Source organism: Callithrix jacchus, chromosome 9 (assembly GCF_049354715.1).
Source record: "Callithrix jacchus isolate 240 chromosome 9, calJac240_pri, whole genome shotgun sequence".
Lineage (NCBI taxonomy): Eukaryota > Metazoa > Chordata > Mammalia > Primates > Cebidae > Callithrix > Callithrix jacchus.
In genome coordinates, this window is record NC_133510.1 from 113049636 (window position 1) to 113062036 (window position 12401).

The 12401-nt window shown below is 39.0% G+C and overlaps 1 protein-coding gene across 10 annotated transcripts in view; it reads left to right on the forward strand.

Annotated features, from left to right (window-relative positions):
* The window catches only part of IFT81 (intraflagellar transport 81), a 103221-nt gene that overhangs the window by 17652 nt on the left and 73168 nt on the right, over positions 1-12401 (forward strand). For 7 of the 10 annotated variants that reach the window (XM_009004605.5, XM_035257559.3, XM_078337247.1 and 4 more), the window contains exons 9-10: positions 991-1154; positions 4500-4595. In XM_009004605.5, the coding sequence (XP_009002853.1) occupies positions 991-1154; positions 4500-4595 (260 nt within the window). The remainder of the gene's footprint in view (positions 1-990; positions 1155-4499; positions 4596-12401) is intronic. The other 3 variants (XM_078337249.1, XM_078337250.1, XM_078337248.1) reach the window with 1 other exon arrangement.

Below are 12401 nucleotides of genomic sequence, written 5' to 3' on the forward strand. Positions count from 1 at the left end.
GTGGGAGGATCACCTGAGCTGTGAAGGTTGAGGTTGTAGTGAGCTGAGATAGTGCCACTGCACTGTAGCCTAACAGAGCAAGACCCTGTCTCAAAAAAATAAAAAATAAAAAATATATATACACACACACACGTGTGTGTATACTATATATATACTATATACATATCGTATATAGTGTATATATACATAATATACATACTACACACACACACACACACACACATATATATATACTGCATCAAAAGTATTCCAAAAGAAAAAAAAATACATGATGATCTGTATAAGAGCACCTGGGTTAGATTTTATTTGTGTTATTCAGTTCAGGGATTTCTTTTTCTTTTTCTTTTTGAGATGGAGTCTCACTCTGTCGCCCAGGCTGGAGTGCAGTGGTGCAATCTCAGCTCACTGCAACCTCCACCTCCTGGGTTCAAGCAATTCTCTTGCCTCAGCCTCCTGAGCAGCTGGGACTACAGGCCCATGCCACCACACCCAGGTAATTTTTTTATATTTTTAGCAGAGACTGGGTTTCACCATATTGGCCAGGCTGGTCTCAAACTCCTGACCTCATGATCCACCCACCTCAGCCTCCTAAAGTGCTGGCATTACAGGTGTGAGCCACAGTGCCTGGTATGGTTCATGGATTTCTTAAATACTCAGAAGGTAAAATATGACCCAACAATATATCTGGCTCTGCAAATGTTATTTTTGTGTATTGTGGAATATAAAATAATTAGGTTATAATTTGAAAAGGTCATACTAATACTTTTTCTATAATTATTTAGATATTCTTTCATGCAAATTGTACCTTTATTTTCATTCTAATAAACAATAAAATATTTCAGTGGTCAATATTTTATTGTACTATGCTAGATAGTATACAGATTGTTTTCAACAGATATGTCCTATCCAGGCCTTATATTTAAAATCGTATACAGAGTATCACTGTACCTACTCTTTTCGGCTGAATATTTATTTATTTTATTTTTAAAGGTTTAATGAAGAGGCTAGAGGCGGAGATAAAATTTAATTTATATATGGTAACTGAAAAATTTCCTAAAGAAATAGAAAACAAGAAAAAGGAATTACATTTTTTACAAAAAGTAGTTTCTGAGCCAGCTATGGGCCATTCTGATCTTCTTGAACTTGAATCTAAAGTAAGTGAGAATCATCTTTTTATAGCTCTCAATTTTATCTGATCCCCAGTCCTGTAAAATTATGTGAACTGCTTTCTGTAGCATCCCACTATTAACTCTTAAATTTACCTGTGCTGAGTTGACAACTCTTATGAGATATTGTTCTGAGGAATTACGGAATGTTATGCTGTTACTTAATCCACATGATATTATGAAAACATAGTCAATTGATTAGCAAATGAAGTAACTTAAACATATAAATAATAAATATAAATTGACCAATGAGTTTATGTCTTCATTATATAAACATTTAGATGGGAAATTTAAAAATATTTTCATTATCATTAATTTTCATTCCCAAGAATAATATTATAGCAATTTTATATTTAAAGCTGATATTTTTATTAACCTTTTATACCTGCCTTGGAATTACTAATTGTTGTAATGCTTATTGAAAGCTTATCATATTATCCCTTTTTTTTTTTTTTTAAGATCGAGTCTTGCTCTGTTGCCCAGGCTGGAGTGCAGTAGCACAATCTCAACTCACTGTAACCTCTACCTCCTGGGTTCAAGCAGTTCTCCTTCCTTAGCCTCCCAAGTAGCTGGGACAGGCACCCACCAGCATGCCTGGCTAATTTTTTGTGTTTTTAGTAGAGACAGGTTTCATTGTGTTAACCAAAATGGCCTCAATCTCCTGCCCTCATGATCCTCCTGCCTCGGCCTCCCAAAATGCTGGGATTACAGGCGTGAGCCACCACACCCGGCCATCTTTGTGTGTGTGTGTGTGTGTGTGTGAGACAGTACTTGCTCTGTTGCCCAGGCTAGAGTGCAGTGGCATGATCTTAGCTCACTGCAGCCTCTGCCTCCCACGTTCAAGTGGTTCTCCTGCCTCAGCCTCCCAACTAGCTGGGATTGCAGGTACAAGCCACCATGCCCAGCTAATTTTTTGTTTCATTTTGTTTTGTTTATTGCATCTAGGCTTGAGTGCAATGGTGAGATCTCGGCTCCCTGCAACCTCTTTCTCCAGGGTTCAAGCCATTCTCCCCCCTCAGCCTCCCAAGTAGCTGGGACTACAGACATGAGCCACCACGCCTGGCTAATTTTTGTATTTTTAGTAGAGATGGGGTTTTGCCATGTTGGCCAGGCTAGTCTCGAACTATTTACCTCAGGTGATCTGCCTGCCTCAGCCTCTCAAATTACTGGGATTATAGCATGAGCCACTGCGCCTGGCCTGATTATACCATTTTTGTTCCCTAGAATTAAAACACTAGGCCAGGTGCTGTGCCTTTTTTTTTTTTTTTTTTTTTTTTTGAGACAGAACTTGCTCTATTGCCCAGGCTAGAGAGCAGTGACACAATCTCGGCTCTCTGCAACCTCCACCTCCTGGGTACAAGCTATTCTTCTGCCTCAGCCTCCCGACTAACTGGGATTACAGGTGGGCACCACCACGCCCAGCTAATTTTTTTTTTTTTTTTTTGAGACAGAGTCTCACACTGTTGCCTAGGCTGGAGTGCAACGGCTCACTGCAGCCTCAATCTTCCAGGCTCAAGTGATCCTCCCAACACAGCTTCCCAAGTAGCTGGGACTGCAAGGTGCATGCCACCAGGCCTGGCTAATTTTTGTATTTTTTGTAGAGACAGAATCTGGCCATGTCGCCCAGCGTGGTCTTGATCTCCCAGACTCAAGAGATCCGCCTGCCTCTGTCCGCCTCAGCCTCCCAAAGTGTGGGAATTACAGGTGTGAACCATTGCACCCAGCCTAATTGAAAGGTTTTGACTTGCTAATTCTTTAGTGTGCTTAATATGGGGTTAATAACCACTACAATTAAATACATAATTCTTGCTGTTTTGTTCTTTTAATTTACTTAGAGAAATTAAATGTCCAAGTCAGATCTGGCTAAAATTTTTTTATTTTGTTTTGTTTTGTTTTTGAGGTAGAGTCTCAATCTGTTGCCCAGGCTGGAGTGCAATGGTGGGATCTCTGCTCACTGCAATCTGCACCTCCTAGGTTCAAGTGATTCTCCTGTCTCAGCCCCCAGAGTAGACGGGACTACAGGCACATGCCACCATGCCTGGCTAATTTTTAGTATTTTTAGTAGAGACAGCGTTTCTCTATGTTGGCCAGGCTGGTATTAACCTCCAGACCTCAGGTGACCTGCCCACCTTGGCCTCCCAAAGGTGGATTATAGGCATTAGCCACTGCACCTGCACCGGCTAAAATTTAATGTCACAGAATTAGATTTAGGGATAGAGAGAACTCTAATCTTTAAAAGGATGGATACACTGAAAACCATGTTTTTTGTTTTGATTTGTTGCGGAACTATATGCTTCTGTTGGATATATTCAGTTTTATTATGTTTTGGAAAGATTTAGATTAATGAGTAGGATAAATGATAGCTATTGAAGAATCATAGATCATTAACACAAGAAGGGCATCATCCCTGTTAACTCTTAGCTGGGTTTATGAATCCTCATAATAAATCCCTGGTGCATGTTTGTTCACATTTGCCTTATCACTTGCAATGACTTGAAGTCACAATGTAAGTGAAGGGATAACTTCAGATTTTTAGAAAGCATCTTTGGGGTAATGATGTATGAATATTTCATGTAAAATACTTTAGAAAAATTTAGACATGGATGATTAAATCTATGTAAGTAATCAAATTGTGTAACTGTATATCATGAAATGTAAATTGTTTCTAAAAGCAATCATAACAAGCTACTCATAACATTAATGGAACTGTTTTTCTCAACAGAGACTTAATGTTAAGAACCAAAGGCCGGGCACGGTGGTTCATGCCTGTAATCCCAGCGCTTTGGGAGGCCGAGGCTGGTGGATCACCTGTGGTCAGGAGTTCGAGACCAGCCTGACCAACATGATGAAACCCCATTTCTATTAAAAATACATACTTAGCCAGGCATGATGGCACATGCCTGTAACCCCAGCTACTCGGGAGGCTGAGGCAGGAGAATCACTTAAACCCGGGAGGCGGAGGTTGCAGTGAGCCAAGATGGAGCCATTGCACTCCACCATGGTTAATAAGAGTGAAACATCATCTCAGAAAAAAAAAAAAGAACTGTAAATTCAGCCTGGGTCCCATGGCTCATGTTTGTAGTCCCAGCACTTTGGGAGGCCAAGGTGGGAGGATCACTTGAGTCCAGGAATTCAAAACCAGTGTGGGCAACATAGCAAGACCCCATCTCTAAAAAAAACAATAATAATAATAATAATAGTCTAGTCTGGGTGATAGACTGAGACCTTGTCTCTTAAAAGAAAAAAAAACTATAAATTCAAACCTGGTTTGGCCATTTGTATACTCATAAGGAGAGTTTTAACTTTTTTTTTTTTGCTTTCATACTGTTTTAGATAAATGAAGTAAACACAGAAGTTAATCAGTTGATTGAAAAGAAAGTGATGAGAAATGAGCCCATTGAAGGCAAACTCTCACTGTATAGGCAACAGGTAAGAACATTCTTTTGGCTCAGATATTTAGATCTGTAAGCATATTTGTGAACCACCGGCTGTGTTATCTATAGTCTTAAAGAGAGAAGGAAGTAGAGAATAATTGTTAATCTGTCACTGCTAATCTCCAGAGTATAACAAATAATTAGTGGAAAAGCTACAAAAGATGCTTATTCAAGTTTGAAATTTGATACCCTTAAGAACTTAGTTTCCTTAACATGTACAAACTGTGGTAATAGAGCTGTTTCTGTTTATATCTGTGACCGTGGAATTTTATTTTTAAAATGAAAGCTTACCTTAGGTGGTATAAATAAAAGTATTTATAATTTTTTTTTTTTTTTTGAGATAGAGTCTCACTCTGTTACCCAGGTTGGAAGTGCAGTGACACGATCTCGGCTCTCTGCAACCTCTGCCTCCTGGGTTCAAGCAATTCCCCTGCCTCAGCCTCTCAAGTAGCTGGGATTGCAGGCACCTGCCACCATGCCCAGCTAATTTTTGTGTTTTTAGTAGAGATGGGATTTCACCGTGTTGGCCAGGCTGGTCTCAAACTCCTGACCTCAAGTAATCTGCCCACCTTGGCCTCCCAAAGTGCTGGGATTACAGGTGTGAGCCACTGTGCCTGGCCAATATTTATAATTTTTAATGAGTTAATAACAGTATGCTTTTTCAGGTCTAAATTTAGTTTGCAAGTGTAGAATAAACTAAATTTTAGTGTTAAAGCATTTATTATTTTAGCCACAACTAAATTGTCACTTACTTTTTGAGAGTACTTATCTTGTTTTATATTTCTATCAAAGATTCAAGTGAAAGCCATGGCCTATCTACAAAGAACTCAGGCAGGAGGATTTTAGTGTGAAGAGCATTCTGTAACCTCAGAAAATACTAAGCTACATAACAAAGCATTATTTAAGGACGTTAGAATTTTTTATAACCTTTATAATGGAAATTTTCAATCAATTACAAAGGTAGAGGCAAATTGTTCAGTAAACCCTTATGTGTCCTTGAGCTACAGGGTTCATGGCCATTCTTGTTTCTTCTATACTACCAACCCCAGCGGTATTATTTTGAAGCATATCTTAGACTTCATCATATCATTTCATCTGTTAATGTTTCAGAATATATCTCTAAAAGATAAAGGCTTTTTAAAAACGTAACCACAACATACCACATCTGAAAATTTTAATAATTCCTTAATATCAAAAAATATTTGGTCAGCCAGGAAATCAATCACATTTCCTTCTCTCTTTTTTCTTTTTTTCAGTTAATATTCATATAGGATTCATATATTTCATTTGGCTGATAAGTTGTTTTTTTTTTTTTTTGCTGTCACCTGTCTGTCCCAGAAAGTTTGTCTCTTTTAATCCATATGTTCTCTTCTTACCCACTTATCTATTTAAGCTTTTTGACAATGTATGTGTTGACAAAACTGGTTCGTTTTTCCCTTGATATTTTCCAGTTTGTATTTTTTTTTGAGACAGAGTTTTCCTTTGTTGTCCAGGCTGGGGTGCAGTGGTGCGATCTTGGCTCACTGCAACCTCTACCTCCTGGGTTTAAGCAATTCTCATGCCTCAGCCTCCTGAGTAGTTGGGATTATAGGCACTCACCACCATGGCCAGCTGGACAGTTTGTATTTCACTGATTGCAACCCGATGATGATATTTTACGATGTTCATTTGTTTCCTGTGTTTCCTAAAATTAGAACTAGGAGCTTGAACAGATTCTGGTTTGATTTTTTTTTGGCAAGAAAACGGTTTTTTTTGAGATGGAGTTTCGCTCTTGTTACCCAGGCTGGAGTGCAATGGTGCAATCTCGGCTCACCGCATCCTCCGCCTCCTGGGTTCAAGCAATTCTCCTGCCTCAGCCTCCTGAGTAGCTGGGACTACAACCGCATGCCACCATGCCCAGCTAATTTTTGTATTTTTACTAGAGACGGGGTTTTACCATGTTGGCCAGGATGATCTCGATCTCCTGACCTCGTGATCCACCCACCTTCGCCTCCCAAAGTGCTGGGATTATAGGCGTGAGCCCTGCCACGCCCGGCCTGTTTTTTTTTTTTGAAATGGAGTCTTGCTCTGTCGCCCAGGCTGGAGTGCTGGAGTGAAGTGGCACAATCTGAGCTCACTGCAACCTCTGCCTCCTGGGTTCAAGCGATTCTCCTGCCTCAGCCTCCTGCCAAGAAAACTTTCTAGGTGATATTGCTTACTTTTATTTGGAAGTGATAATGCTTGGTTGTCTCTTATTATGACATGAGCAGCTACTTACTATCATTGCTTATCCATTAATTTTATTACAAATTATAAAATGTTCACATTTTGATTCCTTCTTCATTTATTAGGTGGACTACTTTTATAAAGAGAAACCTCTCAACTATTTGGTTATCCTGAGCTGTAGTTCATATAGGATAGGCAGGTTACATGCTTGATTTTTATCATTTATCAGTTTTCATAATGAATCTTTCTTCTAACTCATTTGCATCCTCCAACAGTGAAGTGATCGATTAGAGCTATTTGTTGTTGTTGATTTAATATATTTTTGAATCCTAGATATTATCATATAAGTTTCAAACATTATTCTTAATGATGCTAAAATTGTTCTAGTTTTGGCTAATGGGAGGCTTTTCAAGTTAACTTTTGAGTTTTTTTCAGGTTTTAGTGGTATTTGATGATTTCTTTGCTTTCTGGATTATTAAAGAGATTTCTAGGCTCATCCATCATTTACATTTCCTACTCTAGACCTGGAATTAGACTTTCATCTATGAACCTGATTTGTTTTAAGGGAAATGGTATTTAGAAACTGAAACGGGAAAAGTTCCCTTGTCTCCATCGCTGGGCATTCGACAGGGGGAGTGGCTCTCTTCTTCAGTGCCCCACTGCTCAAACCTCTATGGGAGCATACTGACAGGCAGGTTGTAGGCCTCTGTCCCCACGTCAGTGTCCAGGGGTGAATGTTCACAGCTGAAACCCCAGTGGGTATCTGTTACAGTGTGCTCCTTTAGTTTAGCCATCCGTAGGCGGCTTATGTAAGTCAGCTCAATTAGACCCCTGCCTTATTGCAAGGCCAGAGGGCTTTCTGTATTCCGGGGTTCTTGCCTTGGTGTACTGAAGAATCAGATCACACGTGGGCTTGGAGAAGGAGTGCAAGGTTTTATTGAGTGGAAGTAGCTTTCAGCAGATGGGGGAGCCAGAAGGGAGATGGTTTTCCCCTTGAGTCAGGCCACCGAGTGGCCCAACTCTTCTCAGACTACCCTAACTCTTCTCCTACTGCCCCAGCCAGACTCTGTGTTGTTCTGCCAGTCAATGGCCTAGGTCAGTCAGTGGCCTGCCAGTGCCTGTCGGTGTCTGTCGATGTTGAGCCACTTGTGTCTTCTTCCACTGATCTGCTCCTCTTGACTTCCAGCCCCTTGCGTGTCTGCCTGCTAGGGTCTCAGGGGTTTTTATAGGCACAAGATGGAACATGGCAGGCCAGGGTGGTTTTGGGAAATGCAACATTTGGGCACAAAGGCAGGAGTGCCTGTCCTCACCTAGGTCCATGGGCACAGACCCAGGGGTGGAGCCCTCACCAGGGACCATGCCCTCCTCTACCCAGCACTTCCCTGCCCCACTTCTGTATCAAAACCAGTCTGAGTGTTAGGAGTTCTCATTGGTTTTTTTGTTTGTTTTGTTTTCTTTTTTTGAGACAAAGTTATGTTCTTGTTGCCCAGGCTGCAGTGCAATGGTATGATCTCGGCTTACTGCAACCTCCACCTCCCAGGTTCAAGCAATTCTCCTGTCTCACCCTCCCAAGTAGCTGGGATTATAGGCGTGTGCCACCATGCCCAGCTAATTTTGCATTTTTAGTAGAGATGAGGTTTCACCATGTTGGGCAGGCTGGTCTCAAACTCCTGACCTCAAGTGATCCACCTGCCTTGGCCTCCCAAAGTGCTGGGATTACAGGTGTGACCCATCATACCCGGCTATGTTTTTTAATAGCCATTGTTTTTAGGTCTTTTCAGTGGACCAAGCTAGGAGGTATTTCTTTGTCTTTCTCTTTCATGAAGTATACCATCAGTGCATACTCATCCTTCCAGTTCAGATTCAGAACTACTTGATTTTACTTGGCCTCATCAATCTCACCTGTTCTTCCTTTTCCCACAATGAAAATCTTGGTTCTTAGTAACATCAACATAATTTAATTCATCATTTGCTTTTGTCCAGTGGAACCAACATAATTCGTCGCTTGTATAATATTAATCCACATTTTATACTCGCATCTCACTCTTAGGAAAAGACGAACATATTAAACACACTCTTCTTGCATTTTTTCTTCTTAACAATATATGCTGGTGATCATTCCATAGTAGAAAAACTATTCCTTTTTAAAAATAAGTTTATTGAGATGTAATTCACATACCATATAAATCACCCACTTAAAGTATACACTTCAGTGGTATTTTAGTGTATTTATAGAGTTTGTGCAACCAGCACCACAATCAATTTTAAAACAATTTTGTCACCCCTAAGAGAAATGCCAAACCGATTAGCACCCACTTTCCATTTTTCCTCTAAACCCCCAGCCTCAACTGATTTGAGATCAAATAAGTTTCTATAGATTTTTGCCTGTCATGAACATTTCATGTAAATGGAATCGTTTAGTGTTATTCTTTGTCATTGGCTTGTTTCACTTAGCATAATGTTTTTAACGTTCATCCAAGTTGTAGTATATATATATATCAGTATGTCATTCCTTTTTATTGCTGAATAATATTCCATTGTATAGCTACATCATGTTTTGTTTATCTCTTCATTGGTTGATGGACATTTATGTTTTCACTTTTTGGCTATTATGAATAATGCTTCTATGAACATTTTTTAAAAATTTTCTTTGAACATTCTTAGGCAAGTTTTTGTGTGGACATATGGGATTCTAAAATTAGTTTTTAAATTGACAAATTCAAATTGTTTATATTTACGGTATACAACATGATGTTTTGAAATATGTATCCATCGTGGAATGGCTAAATCAAACTAATAAACATATGTATTACCTCACATACTTATTTTTTGTGGTGAGAACACTTAACATCTACCCTCTTAACAATTTTCAAGTGTAAGATACATTAACTATAATCATGATATTATACAAAGATTTCTTGAATTTATTCCCCCTAACTGAAATTTTGTATCCTTTGACCAGTATCTTTCCAATCTGTATGCCTCCCCAATCCCTAATAACCACCATTCTACTCTTCTGCTTCCATGAATTCAACTTTTTAAGATTCCACATATGAGTGAGTTCATGTAGTATTTGTCTTTCTGTGCCTGGCTTATTTCACTTAACATAATGTCCTTCAGGCTCATCTATGTTGTTGTAAATGACAAGATTTCCTTCTTTTTTAAGGGTGAATAGTATTCCGTTATGCATATACCACATTTTCTTTCTTTCTTCAGTCATTCATTGATGGACACGTGAGTTGATTCCATATGTTGGCCATTGAAATTAATGCTGCAATGACCATGTAAATGCAGATATCTCTTTAATATACTGATTTTTATTTCCCTTGGATATATACACACTAGTGGGATTGCTGGTTTATATGCTAGTTCTATTTTTAATTTTTGAGGAAACTCCATACTGTTTTCTATAATGGCTATACTAATTTACATTCCCATCAACAGTGTACCAGGGATCTCTTTTCTTCACACCCTCACCACCACTTATTATCGTGTGTCATTTTGATAATAGCCATTCTAACAGGTGTGAGGTGATAGCTCATTTTAAAATTTACATTTCCTTGATGAGTAGGGATGTTGAACATTTTTTTCGTATACCCATTGGCCATTTGTGTGTGTGTGTGTGTGTGTGTGTATTTTTTTTTTTTTTTTTTTTTTTTTTTTGAGACAGAGTCTTGCTCTGTCATCCAGGCTGGAGTACAGTGGCACAATCTTGGATCACTGCAACCTCTGCCTCCTGGGTTCAAGTGGTTCTTCTGCCTCAGCCTCCTGAGTAGTTAGGACTACAGGCGCGTACCACCATGCCCGGCTGATTTTTGTATTTTTAGTAGAGACCAGATTTCACCATGTTGGCCAGGCTGGTCTTGAACTCCTGACCTCATGATCTGTCTGCCTCGACTTCCCAAAGTGCCGGGATTACAGGCATGAGCCACTGCACCTGGCCTTGTATGTCTTTAATAAATGTTTCTTTAGGTTCTCAGCCCATTGTTATATCAGGTTATCTATTTTCTTTCTATCGAGTTGAGTTCCTTATATATTTTGGATATTAACCTCATTTTTGAATTGGGTTGTTTGGTTTTTTGTTGCTGGATTTTAGAAGTTCTCTGTATATTCTGGATTTTTTTTTTCTTAGAGATAGGGTCTCACTCTGTTGCCCAGGCTGGAGTGTGCCATCATAGCTCACTGCAGCCTTGAACTCCTGGGCCCAAGTGATCCTCCCTCCTTAGTCTCTCAGGTAGCTGAGACTACAGGCACCTGCCACTGCACCTAGATACTTTTTTGTAGAGATGCTTCCTCTGTTGTCCAGTCTGGTCTGGGAGCCCTTCAAGAGATCCTCCCACCTTAACCTCCCAAAGTGCTGGGATTACAGGCATCAGCCACTGTGCCTGGCTTATTCACGATTTTAATCCCTTATCAGATAGATGATTTGTAAATATTTTCTCCCATTCTGTGTGTTGTCTTTTTACTCTGTTGACAGTGTCTTTTTGATGCACAAGTTTTTAACTCTCATGAAGTCCAATTTGTCTAATTTTTTTCTTTTGTTGCCTGTGCTTTTGGTGTCATATCCAAGAAATTATTGCTAAATCCAGTGTTGTGAAACGTTTGCCTTATGTTTCCTTGTAATGGCCCTATGCTGTTCCCTAACAGTATCAGAGAATGAGATAAGAATTTACCCTTCTCTTGAATTTCTTGGAAAAGTTTGAGAAGGATTTGGTATTTGTTATTTAAGTGTTGGGTGGAATTCACCAGTGAGGCCATTCCGGTCCAGGGCTTTTCTTTGTTGGGAGATTTTTTTTTTGAAGTTAAACCAATTTTTTAAATGATTTTAATTTTTAACTTTTGTGGGTACATAGAAGGTGTACTTATGTATGGGGTACATGAGATATTTTGATACAGGAATGCAGTGTAAGAATCACATCATGGGGAATGGGTATCCATCCTCAAGCATTTATCCTTTGTGTTACAAAAAATCCAGTGACACTCTTTTAGTTACTTATAAATGTACAGTTAAATTATTATTAACTATAGTCACCCTGTTGTGCTATCAAATACTAGGCATTATTCATTCCTTCTATTTTTTGTACCCATTGTTGGAAGATTTTTGATGACTCATTCAATCTCCTTACTAGCTATAGGTCTTTTGAGTTTTTCTATTTCTTTGTCATTTAGTCTTGATTATTATTGTGTTTCTAGGAATTTGTCCATTTCATCTAGGTTATCCAATATATTGGTGGGCAGTTGTTCATGCTATTCACTTATAATTCTTTTTATTTCTGTAGTAGTGGTAGTAATATCCCTACTTTTTTCTGAGTTTAGTAATTTTAGTCTTTTTTTCATAATCAAGCTAGCTAAAAATTTGTCAATTTTGTCGATCTTTTCAAAGAACCAGCTTTGATTTTAATGATTTTCTCTATTTTTTTTTCCTTTTTTTCTTTCTTCCTTCCCCCCTCCTTTCCTCCTCTTTTCTTTCTTTCTTTTCTTTTTTTTCTTTTGTCTTGCTCTCTTTGCCCAGGCTGCAGTACAATGGCACAATCTCAGCTCACTGCAACCTCTGCCTCCCATGTTTCAAACAGTTCTCCTGCCTCAGCCTCCCAAG